Genomic DNA, 20650 nt, shown 5'->3' with positions numbered 1-20650 from the left:
AAGATTCATCAGTGACTCCCAGCCCTTCACCCCATGTGCAAAGTAACAAGAGGCAGTTCCCAAGGCCCAAATATATAGAACAACATAAAGAGCCTGAAGTAACAATATGAGTGCAAAGACATGTCTAAAGTCACCGATGTCCAGATATAGCAGGGTGTAACATGCTGTAGTGCGTTTCACTCGTCACGTGGCCTTAATCTCTGTCCAATTGCAGGAAACAATCCCATAGACTCGTAAGGGAGCCTGTCTACTGCAACTTGACGGAGATTGTGAACTGCACTACCAAGCGCTTAATCTTGTTATATTAAGAGATCGGAGGGGCTCTCCTAACGGAGATACCAACAGATAAAAACTTTTGACATGTCTTTGCAAAGTGTCAAAAGTTTTCTTAAATGACAGGGTCACTTTTTAAATCAATATATTCATTATTTAGAAAATTAATTAAAAAACAAAAATTAACATAGCAAACATAAATACGTTATAAAATCCAACATTGATAAAAAAAAAAAAACTAGCATGATGGTCACTTTCCTGTGGTTATACGTGCAAATGTTGTATGTATTCTTTGTAGATTAAAAGTATAAAGTACTTTAACAGTCTTATTTGTTTCTATATATAGATATCCCAAAGGATATTTTGTTCAAAATATAGAGTTTGATTTCTTTAATTATGCCGGTATACATCGCCCTGTGGTTCTTTATACTACTCCTTCAGTGTACATTGATGACATCACCATTGTTACTGACATAAGTGATAACACAGGTGAGTTTTTATATAAACTAGTTTTGTATCTTCAAAAGTCTCATTAGTTAATAACTGAGGAGCATCTTTTTATCATCTGTAAAGTAATAAAATACCCAGCTAGGGACAGACCACATGAAGAAATAATGCCGCAGATTTTACCCTTACGCAAAATCTGCAGTCTTAAATTGGTGTGTTCAAAATCGGTACTTGCAAATTTTGCTGCGGATCCACAGTAAAATCGATGGCACTGCAGAATTTGTCTTCTCCATTAAAGCCAATTGTGAAAACCTGCACAAAATCTAGAGGAACTGTTAACATAATGCGGATTTAAACTAGATACTGCAGATTTTGCAACAAAAATTCATCAGCACATGGGAGGCTCCTACAAAGTGAATTCTGCCTGGAATTTAAGTGGAAATTCTGGACAGATATTCTCAGTGTAAACTTGCCCTCAGAAGGAATATATTATTATGTAGCACACCTTAATGCAATCTCAGAACATATGTAGTATATTCCAACACAAATTTGTTGTGAGTAATTGAAGTAAGTATTGGACATTTTCAAGCTATTATAGCAGGGAAAGTGTTGTGGCAAATGAAGGTTGCCATGGAAGATCAATGGGGGACATTTATAATTGCTTTGGTAAGTCTTTTTTTTGCTTTTGTTTGCTTATGTGTGACATCATCATACTATCACAGGGGGTTGATAAATGTGGCTTACGTAAGCAAAAACCAATAAATAACTTTAAAGCACCACTTTGACTTGAATTACTTCAGAACACCACTTTGTAACACCACCTTTCCTCTGTGACTTTTCTGGTCTAAAGTCACAGCGGTGGTAAAAATGTGCACATATATATGTTACATATTTTTTACCACTTTTGTTTCCCTAAATGTACAAGCCTATTTTTGTGTTGTTGTTTTTTTTCCTTCTCATTTCAGATCAGTGTGTGCAAGGGACCTCTTCGAATTTGGTGGACTACATCATTGACCTGCATTTTTTTCGATAAACGTTAATAAAATGGTTAATGAGGGCTTGTGGGGGAGTGGAATAAAAGTTTTTAAAACATGTTATGTTTTTTATTTACTTTACAGGCTTAGTAGTTGAAGCTGTCTAATAGATGTCCATTACTAAGCTGGGGCTTAGCAATAGCCCCAATTACAACTAGCGCTAACCCCCAATTATTACCCTGGTACCCACCACCACAGGGGTGTCGGAAGAGTCGGTACCAACAGGCCCGGAGCATCAAAAATGGCACTCCTGGGCCTAGGGGGTAACAGGCTGGCGTTATTTAGCTGAGGAGGGCCAGTAACAATGGTCCTCGCCCACCCTGGTAATGTCAGGCCTTTGCTGCTTTGTTTGTATCTGGCTGAGAATGAAAATATGGGTAAAACCACATGTTTTTTGCATAAATAATTAAATATTTTAAAAAAAAAAGTGTTTGGTTCCCCCATTTTTATTCTCTGCTAGATACTAACCAAGCAGCAACAGCCTGACGTTACCATGGTGGGTGAGGATCATTGTTATTGGCACTCCCCAGCCTAAATAACGCCAGCCTGTTACCACCCAGGCCCAGGAGCACCATTCTTGAAGCTCCGAGCCGGCTCTTCCCCGCACCCTGTGGCGGTGGGTACCAGGGTATTAACTGGGGGTTATCTCTAGCTGTAATTGGGACTAATGCTAAGCCCTGGCTTAGTAATGGAATCCGTCTATGAGACAGCTTCCACTACTAAGCCTGTAAAAAAACACTCCCCCACAAGCCCACGTTAACCATTTTATTACTACTAAACAAAAACAAAAATGCAGTTCATTGACGTAGTCCACTGAATCCACAAAATGCACAAAAAGCAGGGTTTCCAAACGGAGCCTCCAGCTGTTGCTAAACTACCCCCCCCCTCCCCCCCTCCCATTTTTCCAGGCAGCCTTTGGCTGTCTGGGAATGATAGGAGTTGTAATTTAACAGTGATCCTCCAGTTAGGCACCAGCTGGAGGCACCCTCTTTCTATACTACAACTCCTATGATGGGAGTTGTAGTTTAGCAACAGCTGGAGGCACCCTGGTGTTAAAATGGCTCCCTGGCCACCCGTTTGCATCTCCACCTGCCCGCTAGCTGTTGCAAGACTACAACTCCCAGCATGCCCTTACAGTGAGGATATGCCGGGAGTTGTAGTTGCAACAGTTTGCGGGCAGGGGGTAGATGCAGGTGGGTGGCCGGGGAGCAGAGCCGACCAACTCACAGAAATATGTAACTACACCACTGTATTTCATATTTCCCTCCTGGAACCATGATCAGAGCGGCTCTGGTGGGAAATATGATATTACAGTTCCACCTGCTTGCATCTATCATCCGAGCGTTAGTTGTTGCAAGACCACAACTCCCAGCATGCCCTTACAGTGAGGACATGCCGGGAGTTGTAGTTGTAACAGTTAGCAGGCAGGGGGTAGATGCAGGTGGGTGGCCGGGGAGCAGAGCCGGCCAACTCACAGAAATATGAAACTACACCACTGTATTTCATATTTCCCTCCTGGAACCATGATTAGAGCGGCTCTGGTGGGAAATATGATATTACAGTTACAGTTAGTTGTTGCAAGACCATAACTCCCAGCATGACCTAACAGTGAGGACGTGCTGGGAGTTGTAGTTGCAACAGCTAGCGGACGGGTGGCCGGGGAGCGTAGCTGGCTGACTACCAGGAATATGAAATCACAGCACTGTAATATCAGATTTCTGTGATCATGGCTCAGGCGGGAAATATGAAATTACAGTGCCTTGATTTCATATTCTTGTGAGCCGTCCGGCTCTGCTCCCTGGCCACCCGCCCACATCTGCCACCCTTACAGTGAGGACATGCTGGGAGTTGTAGTTTGGCAACAGCTAGCGGGCATGTGGTCGATACGGGCGGTTGGCTGGGAACAGAGCTTTACAAAAGTCACACAAAAAGTCACGACTTCTTAAAAATGCTGTCAAAAGGCATTTTTGTAAACCAGTTCTGAGACCTGGCTTTGACTTGCCACTTTCTGAAGGGGGTTTGCTTTCTTTTCTTTTTCTTACCTGCGACATTCGCACTTCAGAAATTCTTGACCACTGCAAAGTGAAAACTGAAAGTTGCGTAGGTAAGGGTGTTTGCTACTTTATGCCTACCCACAAAAGTCGCACAAAAATTTGCTTAGGTGCAAGTGCGACTTTTTGTGCCACTTTCGTAAGCAAAAAAAATCCCTAATAAATCTCCCCCAATGAGTATCACTTTCATTTACTTAGTCGGGTACCCTCAGGCAGGAAAATGTTTAGCATGAGATTCGACACACAGGATGCTACATCATAGTTACATAGATCCCCCTCCCAAAAAAAAAAGTTACTCTACCTAATCCTGACCATGTACATCTAATTTTTATGTCTGTCACCTATATTTATTATAAAAAAAATACCTCTTTTCATTAGCTCACGGTGTTAGAAATCCTCTCAGGTGAAGGGGGCATGTCCCTTCCTTGTGGTGGTGGGAGGTGACTGGTGTGCCTGCTCATGCAGTCTTGTCCATAAGTCAAGTCTTGTCTATGAATCATGGACAAGCCTGATGCTGCTGCAGGACTGGTTAGTATCCCAGTAGGTATGAGGACCCCCTAGTGGTGGGATTTTCACAAGCCGTTTGTTTTATGAAATATTTAGTATTCAAAATTTTTTAAACAGCCATATCACAAAAGGTCTTTTAATTTTCGTCATAAACAACATATAAAAAGTTTTTGGATCTGACCGTGCCCATCTAAGTGCTATGGGGGAGATTTATCAAAACCTGTCCAGAGGAAAAGTTGCCCATAGCAACCAATCAGATGGCTTCTTTCATTTTTAACAAGGCCTCTGCAAAATGAAAGAAGCGATCTGATTGCTATAGGCAGCTCAGCAACTTTTCCTCTGGATAGATTTTGATAAATCTCCCCCTATGTGTATAATGTGAATAGCGTACATCTTGTGAAAGGATATGTCCAATACAGGTCTATGCATACATAACTGCGTGATTTGTTATTGGTATAGGTGTGAAACACTGCGCTGGAAACACATTTGTTCCTTTTGATTTATTATCTTTTTGCACATAGCACTTTGTCATTTAATTACACTTTCCCAGTGCACTTAATAATATCTAGGTGCACCCTAGGTTAGGGACAGGTACCGGTGGCAAGGGGCTTGACATTTTTACTGCACGTTCCCCAGTTACATGCCAGACAGCCAGGGTAAACCCTAGCTTGAGGGAGAGTGCAATAATGTTATATGGGGTTGAGTGAGGTAGAACAGGGACAGGGTGGCTCCACTGCACCTGCTTATATTGATATACTGTTCTATCTTACCACTGTGAGCTAACCCTGACCATGCTGACACTATATGGAAACAGATTGACAATAGTGCGTGCATGTGCTTATGTATGCATTGTGATTAAGGTATGTGCATAATAGACATTATCATAAGTATATATTGTGGAATTTTGCAGATTTTTACTCCATACATTTTATAAAAAATGATGTTTTAGTTTATCTTGTTATGTCGTATCTCAGTATTTTTTGTTTAAGGGAGTGCATTATTAGAATCATAAAGGCCTTAAGAGGTACGGTCACATATACATAATCCGCTTGCGGAAATTCTACAAGCAGGTTATGATGGTAGACAAAGGGAGTTTACAGGGATACCAAAGCTTTTATATCATATTCACCTGGACGGATTTCCCCACAGTTTCCGTTCTAACAGTGCTAGGTCCCCACTGCTCTCCAGCTTTTTGTGACATAACATTAATGCAGGAAATGCCCAGTCACTGGCTGCAGCTGTAGCCCGTTTTTGCCAGGCCTTGGCTGAACAGGCATTTTCTTTACAAACACGTCAGAAGAAATAGCAACTGGGACCTGGTGCCATTGAAATTGGCAGCTGCGGGTGATCGGGGAAGGGGAGTATGGTTTTCTATTTTTTATATGAATGACCCCTTTCCACTACATTTGATGCTATGTGGCATCTCCATGAGGTGCTATATTTTTCCCTAGATGCAATGTTTCATTGTGAGACTACCTCTGTAATACATCACTTGATGTAGTTTGCCGTGACTTAAATTTTCTCAAAAACTCCCTATAAATCTTTAAAAAAAAAAAAACTAAATGACTGTGCGTTATCCGAGGAACAGTATGTGGCCATAGCAGGCTATGGCTGCTGTATTACAAGTACCCGTATTTTTCACCCTATAGGACGCACCGGCGTATAAGACGCACCCAATTTATAGGTGCAAAATCTAAAAAAATAAAGATTTTGAACCCAATAGTGGTCTTCAACCTGCGGAACTCCAGATGTTGCAAAATTACAACTCCCAGCGTGCCCAGACAGCCGTTGGCTGTCCGGGCATGCTGGGAGTTGTAGTTTTGCAACATCGGGAGGTCCGCAGATTGAAGACCACTGCATAGGAGGTAATACTCACGTGTCCCCGCCGCTCCGGACCCGTCACCGCTGCCCTAGATGTCGCTCCATCGCTGTCGCCGTGTCCCTGTCGCTCCGGAACGTCTCTGCTGTCGGCCGGGTATCCTCGCTCTCCGTCGCCGCCATCACGTCGTTACGCACGCCGAGGAGGCAGGTAAGGTCCCTCCCGGTGTCCTGTAAGCACTAACCCGGCTATTCAGTCGGGCTGTTCGGGACCGCCGCGGTGAAATCGCAGCGGTCCCGAACAGCCCGACTGAACAGACGGGTTAGTGTCACTTTCCCTTCAGACGCGGCGGTCAGCTTTGATCGCCGCATCGGAAGGGTTAATACAGGGCAGTCCTGTATTAGCCGCGGGTCCCGGCCGTTGATGGCCGCAGGGTCCGCCGCGATAGGGGTGTATTCACCGTATAAGACGCACCGACTTTTCCCCCCCAGTTTTGGGGAAGAAAAAGTGCGTCTTATACGGCGAAAAATACGGTAAATGATATGGGCATTAAGCATAACTGTGCATGAAATCATTAGTGGAACCAAACAACCACTTTCTTCCCTTTAGCAACCCTTGCATAAATAAAGCTGGCATGTGTTCATAAGGAGCAGCACTATGTTTGGTCATTATATAATCTCAACATTTTTAGTTGTCCCTGTGCTAAGGGGTGGAGACAAGCTACAATGATGACTCCCATACACTGCACACACAAACATGCAAGAGGATCTTGCTCTTTTATGTTTTTACAGTACACCTTAAAAAGCAGCAGCATGGAGGGTAATATAGAACAGTAGTAAGCAGTTTAAGATGTGAATAAAGTCCCACAATGCTATGTTTTACTTACACTTAGCTTGTGTATTTTCTCCCTATAGTTTCAGCCTATAAAGTACGTTTTGTGTAAGATCTCTCCACGGACAGTACCTCTTGCTAATAAATTGTTAATTTATTTTCTTTCCCCCTCTGCTAGGATTGGTAATGTATCAAGTATCTGTGGTTGGTTCAGAATACTACTCTGTAGTTGTTACCTTGCGTTGTCAAGATGGTAAAGAGGTAGCCACTGCTTTGGGTGCTGTAGGACAGCTGAAAGTGGCCAATGCAAATCTTTGGTGGCCTTATTTAATGAATGAAAACCCTGGGTATCTATATTCCTTTGAGGTAAGAAAGTTCTCTACAATCATATTGGCAAGTAACATTCTCCAAGAGTTGGGAAATGTCTAATAGGAAACTCATGATTCATATTGAGTGTTTTATATAGTTAGTTGACCACAAATTTCAAAAGTATAGTTATTCGCATTCATTGTATAAATGATAATGCTCCTAAATTTTTGGCAACTATACATTTATGTCTCCTCCCCCTTACCAAAAAGAAGCTACATCATTTTTTTTATTTGTTTTTTTAAATAAATAATGTTTTAAGGGATGTTATTTAACCCAAGAGGGTTTTATTGTAGAGTTCATAGTTTGTTATACTTCTTTCTATAAATGCTGATAAGCAAAATCAAACAATATTAAAACAAAATTCTTTGTGTCCTGCAGGTAGGAATTAAGGCGGATACAGACAGTGGGGTACGTGAGGATGTTTACACTTTACCTGTTGGGATAAGAACAGTCCAAGTATCAGGTCACCAGTTCCTCATCAATGGGAAACCTTTCTATTTCCATGGAGTGAACAAACATGAAGACTATGATGTAAGTATGAGGAGTCCGGGACTATTATCAGTAGACCTGGTTTGTTGATAATTTGAAGAATATACACTGTCATGTAAAAATTATGAAAATTTACAATGGAAAATGAAATCCTGTTAAAATCCAGATAGTATTGTTCGATTTATAATTCTTATATAATGCCTTATACTGAACTGTGAAGGCTTTGTTATAAAGACAAAAATAACCGTAATAAAAATGTGTAAAATATGTAAATTTGGTGAGCCATTCCCTCTTTTTTTTTTTTTGCAGGACAAGTTGTACTTTTAACTCCTTAAGGACCACGGGTTTTTCCGTTTTTGCACTTTCGTTTTTTCCTCCTCACCTTTTAAAAATCATAACCCCTTCAATTTTGCACCTAAAAATCCATATGATGGCTTATTTTTTGCACCTCCAATTCTACTTTACAGTGACATCAGTCATTTTACCCAAAAATCTACGGCGAAACGAAAAAAAAAAAAATCATTGTGTGACGAAATTGAAGAAAAAACGCCATTTTGTAAGTTTTGGGGGCTTCCGTTTCTACGCAGTACATTTTTCGGTAAAAATGACACCTGATATTTATTCTGTAGGTCCATACGGTTAAAATGATACCCTACTTATATAGGTTTGATTTTGTTGTACTTCTGTAAAAAATCATAACTACATGCAGAAAAATGTATACGTTTAAAATTGTCATCTTCTGACCCCTATAACGTTTTTATTTTTCTGCATATGGAGCGATATGAGGACTCATTTTTTGCGCCGTGATCTGTTTTTAGCGATACCATTTTTGTATTGATCGGACTTTTTGATCGCTTTTTATTCATTTTTTTTATGATATAAAAAGCGACCAAAAATACGTTATTTTGGACTTTGGAATTTTTTTGCGCGTACGTCATTGACCGAGGGGTTTAATTAATGATATATTTTTATAGTTCAGACATTTACGCACGCGGCGATACCACATATGTTTATATTTATTTTCATGGTGTTTTTTTTTTTTTTATGGGAAAAGGGGGGTGATTTGAACTTTTATTAAGGAAAGGGTTAAATCACATTTATTAACTTTTTTTTTTTTGCAGTGTTATAGGTCCCATAGGGACCTATAACACTGCACACACTGATTGCCAGCACTGTTGACTGCAAAGCAATAGCTTTGCAATGATCAGCGTTATCGGCAGTCGATTGCTCAAGCCTGAATCTCAGGCTTGGAGCAATCAATCGCCGAGGGGACACGCCGGAGGCAGGTAAGAGGACCTCCGCTCGTGTCCCAGCTGATCGGGACACCGCTTCTTCACTGCGGTAGTCCCGATCAGCCCCGCTGAGCAGCCGGGCTGCTTTTACTTTCGGTTTAGACGCGGCTTTCAACTTTGAACGCCGCGTCTAAAGGGTTAATAGCGCGCGGCACCGCGATCGATATTAGCCCCGGGTCCCGGCATCATATACATGCATTATATTGCGGGAGCCGGCGAAGGACGTAAATATACGTCCTTGGTCGTTAAGGGGTTAAATAGCACAATTTTGGGTTCAGATAACTTATTCCTTACAAAAAAATATTAATAAAATTGAATCAATAATAATTTACACCATTCACCTAGTGGTTAAAATAACATAATTTTATTCTGAATCAGTACAATTACATTGCTAATAAATTTATATACAGTAGAATTTTTGTAGTTTGACCAATATATATATAATTTTTTTTTTTTTTTTTTTTTTGACGGAGCTGGGTGGGGGCTTGATTTTTTATTGGTTTAATTTTCAGCTACATACAACTTGTTGATCAATATATTTCCAACTTTATGAGAGGTGGATTAACAAAATCCTGTTTTTTTTTTTTTTTTTGCATTTTTTTCTACTGCTTTCACCATGCGGGATAAATTATTATAATTTTTATTTATTTTTATTTTTTTTATTTTTTTGTAGTTCAGTTTTTTTTTTCATATTTAAAGAAAAACAAAAAATAAAGCAGAACAATGAAATACAAAAACAAAATATGGGATGAGGAAAAATAAGTTTTATCTGGAAGTATATCTGATGCACCAGAATAGTAGTAAGAACTACAGGGTGGGCCATTTATATGGATACACCTTAATAAAATGGGAATGGTTGGTGATATTAACTTCCTGTTTGTGGCACATTAGTATATGTGAGGAGGGAAACTTTTCAAGATGGGTGGTTACCATGGCGGCCATTTTATATCCAACTTTTGTTTTTTCAATAGGCAGAAACTTATTGGGAATTTCACAAGAAAAACAATTATGTGCTTGGCTTTAACGTAACTTTATTCTTTCATGAGTTATTTACAAGTTTCTGACCACTTATAAAATGTGTTCAATGTGTTGCCCATTGTGTTGGATTGTCAATGCAACCCTCTTCTCCCACTCTTCACACACTGATAGCAACACTGCAGGAGAAATGCTAGCACAGGCTTCCAGTATCCGTAGTTTCAGGTGCTGCACATCTCGTATCTTCACAGCATAGACAATTGCCTTCAGATGATCCCAAAGATAAAAGTCTAAGGGGGTCAGATCGGGAGACCTTGGGGGCCATTCAACTGGAAACACATCATCATGTAGCAATTTCGCATATCCAGTGGCCTACATGATGTGTTTCCCTCTTTATGCACTGAAGCTGGCACATTCCCTGAGTTTTTCCAGCAAGATGGTGCACCACCACATTATGGGTGTCAGGTCCGAGCATTCCTAGATGAACAGTTTCCTGGAAAGTGGATTGGTCGTCGTGGGCCAGTTGAATGGCCCCCAAGGTCTCCAGATCTGACCCCCTTAGACTTTTATCTTTGGGGTCATCTGAAGGCAATTGTCTATGCTGTGAAGATACGAGATGTGCAGCACCTGAAACTACGGATACTGGAAGCCTGTGCTAGCATTTCTCCTGCGGTGTTGCTATCAGTGTGTGAAGAGTGAGAGAAGAGGGTTGCATTGACAATCCAACACAATGGGCAGCACATTGAACACATTTTATAAGTGGTCAGAAACTTGTAAATAACTCATGAAAGAATAAAGTTACGTTAAAACCAAGCACATCATTGTTTTTCTTGGGAAATTGCCAATAAGTTTCATGTGTCACATGACCCTCTTCCTATTGAAAAAACAAAAGTTGGATTCAAAATGGCCGCCTTGAAAAGTTCCCCCCTCACATATACTAATGTGCCACAAACAGGAAGTTAATATCACCAACCATTCCCATTTTATTAAGGTGTATCCATATAAATGGCCCACCCTGGATAGAAAATCAACTGTTAAGAACCAGCACAGGATTGGAGAAACAAAATCAAAAACACTAAACAGAAAGACCAGAAGACGCCTAACCCATAGCAGAAAAACAATGAAAGTTTGTCTCCTGTCAAACTTTTTGTTTGCCATAATAAAAGAGCAAAAAGAATCAAGAAGAGGAAAACACCTAAACACCAATAACCCAGTCATAGACAAGCTATGAATTGTCGTTACATAATACCGTATCCTGGGGACTCAACAAAGTCTAACCAAGTCTGCCAGATAGCCCTGGAGTGGTCTACTCGGCCATGAGCTCCTCCATTCTGTAAAGAAAAATTATCTCCTTATACCAGTTAGAAATAGTCGGTGGAAGGGTTTCCTTCCATTTATGTGGTATGACTGTACAAGTTACCATCACAATGAAGTAGGCTAACACCTAAGAAGGTGATTTACGGGAAAGTGGGAGAATAGAAAATAAGAGAGATCATTTTCACCATGTCACCAAAGGGACAGGAATGGGGGACAGGACCACCAGATTTGGAACATAGTCCCTCGAGCCCTTTAGCAACAGCAATACAGATCTGGAGTAGACTGGTACAGTTATGCAGCAAAGTAGGAGCAAACAGTATTTTGTAATTTGTCTCTTGCATATCGAAAATTTGTGACACAATGTGAAATCAGCGGTCCAGTCCATTGCTTTATACCTTGACAGTTTGCATTTCCTTCTCCCAAGCTGGCACAAAATTCGGGTTCTGAGTAAGACTGTCCATGAGGATACCATAGACTTGGTAGACCGCTTTTACAATTGAGAGGAAGAAACACAAAGCTTTTCAAGAGGAGAAGAGATCTCCCTAGATGCAACTGGATCTGCACCTTTCCATTCCACAAAATGTTTCTAATGGAGATATTACATATATCTTGATGGTGTGTGGAGAGGAGCTGGGACCAATGTGTCATACAATTTAAGCAGGGTCCCCTCAATGAATTTATAGATGGGGAGGCATGGGATGTCCAACATACCAAGAAATCAGGTAAAGTGCATACTTGGTGGAAAGACTGGGTTACTTAATACTAGGGTGAGGGGGCCAGCTGCCATTTCCAGCACCACCCAAAGCTTGGTTACCGGAGTATGGAAAAAAACAAAAACATTTGTTTGCCATCGCTACATAGTAAGATCGGCAGTTAGCGACTGCCAGGCCTCCAGCCTGCTTCCTACAGACCAGCATTGTCTTGGCTAATCTGAGAGGTTTCCATGCCAAGATAAAGAAGCGTAACAGCTTATATTGTTTCAGAAAATAAACAAGAGGAAGGAACACCATGACTGTCTGAAGATATGAGACATTGGAGAACATTCATTTTTAAAATACTTACATGGCCCAACCAGGAAAAGTTGGTTGAGTCCAATTTTGTTAGATCCTTCTCTATTGCATAGAGGCGGGAAATTCAATATATAATTAACTAAGGGATCCGCAGGGGAATATGGACCCCAAGTATTTAATGGATCGTGGATTTAATGGAACCTCCTGCTGGCGTCCCAGCTTTTAATCTTGCACTTGGTGATGTTTGGCTCTGTATAAAATAAAGACAAGTGGTTTACCTGACCTGTGGAGAGTGCCCTCCAGCTTTCTTCGTCTTTGCATTTAATGGATTGTTCATGCAACAAAAACAGGTGTTCCCGCTGAATCCTAGTTATATCCATAGAAGGAGAATAAAGTTGTAAAGTTTGTTCTAAGGCCAGAACGGTACAATGGGGGAGCATATGAAAAGAAGGATATTGTTGATAATCATTTTCAGCCTTTGGGTGGAGCGACCTCTGTGTGGGAGAGACAACTTTGTAACAGCAGTAGGCTTCTTGGTTAGAAAACACTGGTCTTACGAATGGAATGCAACTCATTTATATTTCAATGGGTGGGTGGCCAATGTGTGGGAGGGAGAAAAGTGACCTGACACTTACAAACAGTTCACAAAAAGATAGCCACAGCATTATGGTAATCTCACAATATGGCCATTTAACCCCAAGACAAGCGCAGATCCTTCCTAAAAATGTCCATTCCTGTCTGGCAGGTATGTACTAAAATCACCTTATGGGGGATAACCCCTTTAAGCAAATTAGAATCATTCACTAAATGGTAACCAAACGGTTTCCCTATTTACTTGATGGACATTATCATTGTCCAATCTCTTCTGCCATTGCTGGCCAATCATCTGGTAGTGGAGTATGTACTGTCTCTTATTGGAGGACAGTTAAATGATGCATATGCACATCCTTACATGCGCAAGCTCTTAGTCTCTCCAGCGAATGATTAGAACATGGACCATTCTCCACTACCATATGATTGGCCAGCAATGGTCCTTGGTGGGCAGTCGTGACCTTTCAGGAGAGCAACAGTTTGATCAGGTGACGCTACGATAAACTCTTTTAGGGAATTCTGAGTTTAGGAGGACCTGTGGTAATTATGAAAAAATATAAAAAAACTTTTTTTTTTAAACGAAGTACAGGTCCTGTTTAACAGCATGCCTGCTCTGCTAAGGATTGGAGAGTGGCTACAAATAACTTCTCAGAGAACACATTGACCTGAATGGGTACTGTGTAATGCTTCATTTACCTTCTGGTGGTGGTGCAGGAAAATGAATCACTTACTGTCAGCTTTTCCTCCTGGGGCTTCCAGCAGAGGGGCAATTTGTGATCATACCAATTTAATCCCACTTTTTATTAATGTGTCATTGACACCCTCCTCTATTCTGATTCCGTTAACTTAATGTTCCTATGTTACCACCTTTTAATAACTTCTATGAATTTGTTTATGATCATGAATACATTTTTATTATTCCAGATTTTCCTTATTTACACATGCTTGCGTAAACCTTCACTTGTCAAATGGAACATAACACCTAGATTCTTATTTACTGATGTTAGACAGATGCTAATATATATGTGTGTGTGTGTGTGTGTGTGTGTGTGTGTATATATATATCTGTTTTTATTTTATGACAAATTTTTCTTAAATATAAATTGTATGTGCATTACTATGGGGTTAACTATCTTGCCTGAGGTATTTTAACAGCATTTAGAGAGATTCTTTGCTTCAAGCTCCATTGGCATTAATTCTCTGGGCCTTCTCTCTGACCTGTGCAGAGGTTAATCCCCAGGGAGGGAGAGGGAGGCTGAGCTGTGATATTGTGTAATCTAGTTAATGGTGTAACTTGTCACTGTAATCACTGTGATAAGGAGGGAACTGCGGTGATGTAATCTTTACAGAACTGGAAGTCTTATCTCTGTTTTAGGTTTAGTGGTCTGAATTAAATAAAAACAAAAAAAAATTTGATATAAACAATAGTTCATTTCCAGTTGACACATTCCTTGGTTATGTTTTTACCACTTCTAGTCATATTGGTGGGACTTATACAGTATATTGCACTATAAGACTCTGAGATAGCTATGTTTATATCTACCCTGTATTAATTTGCTTTTTACAGATTAGAGGAAAAGGTCTGGACTGGTCTTCAATCGTGAAGGATTTGAACTTGTTGAAGTGGCTGGGGGCCAACTCATTTCGCACTAGCCATTACCCGTATGCTGAAGAGATAATGGACCTGTGCGATAAATATGGTATTGTGGTTATCGATGAATGCCCAGGAGTAGGCATAAGACAGCCGTAAGGAACCCTTCTTAAAATTGTTTTACCATTTTTCTGCATGATAGTCAGTAGAGCTGTAAAATGTCTACTGTAACATTCTGTAAGTTGTATTCAAGTATACCTCCAGTGCTTTTAAGAAAAATTACTATAGTAAAGCACTGGGCATGATTTTTTGCATTTTCATAAATTGCTTTGAATAGCTTTCTAAGTGCCCTTCCCCCTCACATATCACTTTGCATTATAAGATGGAGTCTCCAGTGAGAGACCAAGTGTGACGGGTGCTATAGACATGGAGTAAGATGCTCAATCTTATAATGCAGGCAGAGAGAGCAGGCACCCGAAAAGCTATTCTGGCGCTAGATTCAAAACAAAAGTGATTTAGAAAAATGGCCATATTGTCATTTTTCATGAAATTATTAAAAATATATAAAAAGCATTGGAGATACGCTTTAAATAAAAGTCTATGTTTATGCATTGTTTGGAAGCCTATATCCGATCTTTAACACTGCACATTTACCTACCTGAGGGTAGCCTTGGATTTCTGCTATGCATTTTGATACTTTAAATAAGGTAAATAGGTGAGATCGATTATAGAAATAGCAAAGAGTTTAAAAATGAAAGTGTAGACCCTTTAAAAAAATGATAAAGAAGAAATTATAATCTAAGATCAGGAAAAAGCAAATATATGAAACAAATTCTTCTCCACTGTATTCACAGAGGAAAATTAAATTCCAGGTGAAATACAGTACGATAAGGTAAACTCCCCAGTACAGGTCACCTGAAGAAGTACAGTGCCGCCTACAAAAAATCAAAATAGACAAATCACCAGGTCCAGATGGCATTAACCCCCGTGCTCTAAAGGAATTAAGTAATGTAATAGACAGACCCCTATTTTTAATATTCAGGGACTTTATAGTAACATGGACTGTTCCCCAGGACTGGCGCATGGCAAATGTGGTGCAAATATTTAAAAAGGGGTCAAAAGGTGACCCCGGGAATTAGACCTGTTAGTTTAACCTCCATTGTATGTAAATTGTTTGAGGGTTTTCTAAGAGATGCTATTTTGGAATATTTTGATAAAAATAAATTTGACTCCATATCAGCATGGGTTTATGAGGGATCGGTCCTGTCAAACTAACCTGATCAGCTTTTATGAGGAGGTGAGCTCCAGACTGGACCAGGGGGAATTGCTGGATGTCATATATCTGGATTTTTCCTAAGCATTTGATATGGTGCCTAAAATGAAAAGGATTGGGCTGGGGAAGAATGTGTGTAAGTGGGTAAGTAACTGGCTCAGTGATAGGAAACAGAGGGTTGTTACTTATTCTGATTGGGTGACTAGTGGGGGTACCACAGGGGTCAGTCTTGGGTCCTATTCTATTTAATATATTTATTAATCATCTTGTAGTGGGGTTGAATAGTAAAGAAGCTATTTTTGCAGATGATACTAAACTCTGTAAAGCGGTAAACACAATAGAGGACAGTGCACTGTTACAAATGGATCTGGATAGGTTGGAGGTTTGGGCTGGGAAGTGGCAGATGAGGTTCAACACTGATAAATGTAAGGTAATGCACATAGGGAAGAAAAATCAGGGCTGGGATTATGTATTAAATGGGAGCACACTTGGGACGACTGACGTGGAAAAGGATTTAGGAGTCTTAGTTAACAGTAAATTTAGCTGTAGTGACCAGTGTCGGGCAGCTGCTGCCAAGGCAAATAAAATCATGGGGTACATCAATAGGGGCATAGATGCCCCGACAAGGAAATAATTCTACCACTATACAAATCACTAGTCAGACCACACATAGAATACTGTGTACAGTACTGGGCACCAGTGTACAAGAAATATAGAGCTGGAGAGGGTTCAAAGATGGGCAACCAGAGCAATACAGGGAATGGGAGGACTACAGTACCCAGAAAGATTATCAGAATTAGGGTTATTTAGTTTAGAAAAAAGAAGGCTTAGGGGAGACCTAATAACTATGTATAAATATATCAGGGGCAGTACAGAGATCTCTCCATGATCTATTTATACCCAGGACTGTATCTATAACAAGGGGGCATCCTCTACGTTTAGAGGAAAGAAGGTTTCTACACCAGCACAGACGGGGGTTCTTTACTGTAAGAGCAGTGAGACTGTGGAATTCTCTGCCTGAGGAGGTGGTCATGGTGAACTCTGTGCAGGAATTTAAAAGGGTCTGGATGCATTTTTGGAGAATAATATTACAGGTTATGGATTCTAGCTCTACATGGACAGAACGTTGATCCAGGGATTTATTCTGATGCCATAGCCAGAATCGGGAAGGAATTTTTACCTCGAATATGAGTTGTTTTTTTTTTTTTTTTTTGCCTTCCTCTGGATCAACTCAGTAGGAACTCATTAGGGATATAGGTTGAACTTGATGGACTCTGGTCTTTTTTCAACCTTTTAACCTTTATTAACTATTCCGGCCAATTTGAAATGCTCCCCAAAAAAAACTTGTGCTGCGGTATCCAGTGTGAATGAACTGCAGCATGTGACCTCATTGAAAACAGCTGGGCTGGCATTAAATGCATTTTCAGCAAATAATTTTGGGCATGATGTGTGTCAAAATGAGCAACAAAAAAAAACAGCCTTAGGTCTTTCTGATGCCAATTTGCTGGCTTTTACTGGCCAGTAGGTGGCAGTATAGACTAAATTCTTAGTAAAATTATCAATAAACTATTTACGGATCAGTGATTATTTCTTGCTTCATGTGGCACATGAGAGTTTTGAACATTTACTTTGAACATTTGAACAGTAAACACCTACTTTCACCTTATTGAATTTGTCACTTATTTTATTACCAGCACATAGTCTTTGCACGCAGTTACCAACACAGAGGCAATATACAGTGGTCCCTCAACATACGATGGTGATTCGTTCCAAACGAGCCATCGTTTGTCGAATCCATCGTATGTTGAGGGATTCGTGCAATGTAAAGTATAGGAAGCTGTACTCACCTGTCCCCGCCGCTTGAGATGGTGTCCCCGGGCCTCCGCTGGGCTCTCCGCTGTCTTCTCCGGGCCTCTGCTGTCTTCTCCGGTCCTCTGCTTTCTTCCACAAGGCCTTACTGGTCCTGCGTAGCGACATCATTACGCTGCTGCGTACGCCATTCCTATTGGATGACGTGCGCGGCAGTGTATTGACGTCATCGGAGAGGGCCGAGAAGACACCGGAAGGCCAGCACTGGACCCGGAGGGCACCCCGGAGCATCGTGGAGGGGTAAGTAATACTTACCGCACCACACGGGGAACATTAAGCTGCTATCCGGCAGCAGCTTAAGCATTTGGCGCAGCCGGATAGCATTTAATGCGATGGCCCCGACATAAAAAAGCATTGTATGTCGATGCTGACATCGACATGCGATGGCCTCTGAGAGGCCATCGTATGTCGATTTGATTATATGTCGGGGCCATCATAGGTCGGGGGGTCACTGTATTGCCCTAGTACATAGGAGCTCACAATCCGTGAGCTTTTTAAAAAGGGACTAGATGCTTTGAAAACTTTTAGGATATAGCTATGCACTTCAGAAATGCAACAGATTCAGAGACATGTGACCATATCCTGTAGGCTATATAATATCAATTGCAAGGATGGATATTTACATACCATTGTCTGTTTGCCATAATGTGTCCTAATCGTGTCTTGTATTATAAGTTAATGAACTCATGTCTGCTAGTTTAATATACGTTTATAAAATAAACAAAAAGATAGACAGGTGGAACAGAGAACTTAAATATTTGATAAGTAGTGTTCTGATTCCTGGCTTTCCCACCAATCAGTTGTTTAAGGGTAGGGTCACACATGCCATATTTTGCTGCATATTTTCTGCAGTGGATTTTGCTAACCATTGTCCTCAATGGGTAGGAAAATATGCAATGGCAAATATGCAGCATTATACGGCAAGTGTGACCCTACTCTATAGGCTCCAGTGCTCCACATGTCTGTCAAAATCTACTAGGCCCAGCTCCATACTGTTAAGTAGCAACTATGCCTGTACAACTTTATCCCATTCAATTTAATGGAATTGAACTGCAACCAGGCACAGATGGAACTGGAAGGACAAGGTAGTGCTGGGAAAATAATAAAGGGACCTTCAAACAGCTCCCTCTCTTATGTTTAAAGGGGTATTCCGGGCAAAAACATTTTATCCCCTATCCAAAGGATAGGGGATAAGATGTCTGATTGCAGGAGGCCTGCTGCTGGGACCCCCCGTGATCTCCCTGCAGCACCCGCATTGAATGCGGGTGCTGCAGGGAGATCGCGGGGGGTCCCACCGGCGGGCCCCCTGCGATCAGACATCTTATCCCCTATCCTTTGGATAGGGGATAAAATGTTTTTGCCCGGAATACCCCTTTAAGCGGCTGAGGAAGATACGGGTCTTGGAAGGCAGGATTGAAAAAAATAAAGCATTGAAATTTTTTTTTTTAAAAGGATTGGAAAAAATTAAGTTAGAATTAATAAGATAACCCCTTTAATTGATGATAAATTGACTGAAAATAGTTTTTTGCTTAGTTTTTTTTCCTGTGCTTGTTCTCTAATAGAGAGAGTTTTGGAAACAAATCTCTGCAACATCATTTAGATGTCATGGAGGAACTCGTGCGAAGAGATAAAAACCGACCTTCAGTGGTGATGTGGTCAGTTGCCAATGAACCGGCCTCCCAGCTCCCTCCTGCAGGATATTATTTTAAGTAAGTGGATAACCTTGCTGCTATTAAGTAGAATCGGACAGAATATATATATATATATATATATATATATATATATATATATATATATATATATATATATATATTCTCAAAAGCAAAGTAAACATAGCTCCCAGTTGTGACATTTTCTGGAGTACAGTATGGCTTTATGCATGAACAGATGTAGATGTAAATATTTTTTTTCCTAATTTCTTTTACATTTTTGAAAATTTAGTCAAGAACTACAAAGAAACCTTTGCTGTGACATGTCTTACAGCCAAAGATTTTAGTGTTGTGCTGCCTGAATCACGTTGCTCCCTTATTCCAGTTGTGAAATTTTGCAACTTAATTTGCTTGTTGCACGCGGGACATTCCCAGGCTGGATCTTCATAGTAAACACCATCCTCCCCTGTACTTCTATTAAAAAATCATAATCCTTCCAGTACTTATTAGCTGCTGAATACTACAGAGGAAATTATTTTCTTTTTGGAACACAGAGCTCTCTGCTGACATCATGACCACAGTGCTCTCTGCTGACACCTCTGTCCATTTTTAGAACTGTCCAGAGTAGGAGAAAATCCCCATAGCAAACATATGCTGCTCTGGACAGTTCCTAAAATGGACAGCGATGTCAGCGGAGAGCACTGTGGTCATGATGTCAGCAGAGAGCTCTGTGTTCCAAAAAGAAAATAATTTCCTCTGTAGTATTCAGCAGCTAAGAAGTACTGGAAGGATTAAGATTTTTTTATAGAAGTCATTTACAAATCTGTTTAACTTTCTGGCACCAGTTGATTTAAAAAAAATAAATAAATAAATAAAAAAGTTTTCCACCGGAGTACCCCTTTTAAACATTTGTGGTAACTGCAATTATTTCACTGAAATTCAAGTAACAGCTCATTGAATTGAAGCTTTTCTTGATGTCACCTAACGTTATGCTGAATATTTTTTTTCTTCCTCCTTCAGGACTGTAATCTCTCATACTAAACAGCTGGACAGCACTAGACCAGTAACTTATGTTAGCAATGCAAATTTTGACAGAGACCAAGGCGTAAGTTTGTTCATTTTTACATTGTGTTGCTGAAATAAGAATACATACGAGCAGCCACAAAGATGACACTTTTAAACTACTCATAATCATAAATTCATTAGTTTATATTCTGCATTTACAATGCATTGGAAAGGTATTTCAGGCCCTTCACTTTTCAC

At 40.4% G+C, this 20650-nt stretch overlaps 1 protein-coding gene across 3 annotated transcripts in view; it reads left to right on the top strand.

Annotated features, from left to right (window-relative positions):
* The window catches only part of GUSB (glucuronidase beta), a 44150-nt gene that overhangs the window by 10044 nt on the left and 13456 nt on the right, over positions 1-20650 (top strand). For all 3 annotated transcript variants that reach the window (XM_056556916.1, XM_056556918.1, XM_056556917.1), the window contains exons 4-9: positions 620-762; positions 7141-7328; positions 7710-7862; positions 14573-14751; positions 19301-19447; positions 20408-20492. In XM_056556916.1, the coding sequence (XP_056412891.1) occupies positions 620-762; positions 7141-7328; positions 7710-7862; positions 14573-14751; positions 19301-19447; positions 20408-20492 (895 nt within the window). The remainder of the gene's footprint in view (positions 1-619; positions 763-7140; positions 7329-7709; positions 7863-14572; positions 14752-19300; positions 19448-20407; positions 20493-20650) is intronic.

The sequence above is a fragment of the Hyla sarda genome, chromosome 2, assembly GCF_029499605.1.
Source record: "Hyla sarda isolate aHylSar1 chromosome 2, aHylSar1.hap1, whole genome shotgun sequence".
In the NCBI taxonomy this organism is placed as follows: Eukaryota; Metazoa; Chordata; class Amphibia; order Anura; family Hylidae; genus Hyla; species Hyla sarda.
The sequence above is the reverse complement of the archived record's forward strand: the minus strand, read 5'-3'. Positions and strand labels throughout refer to the sequence as shown.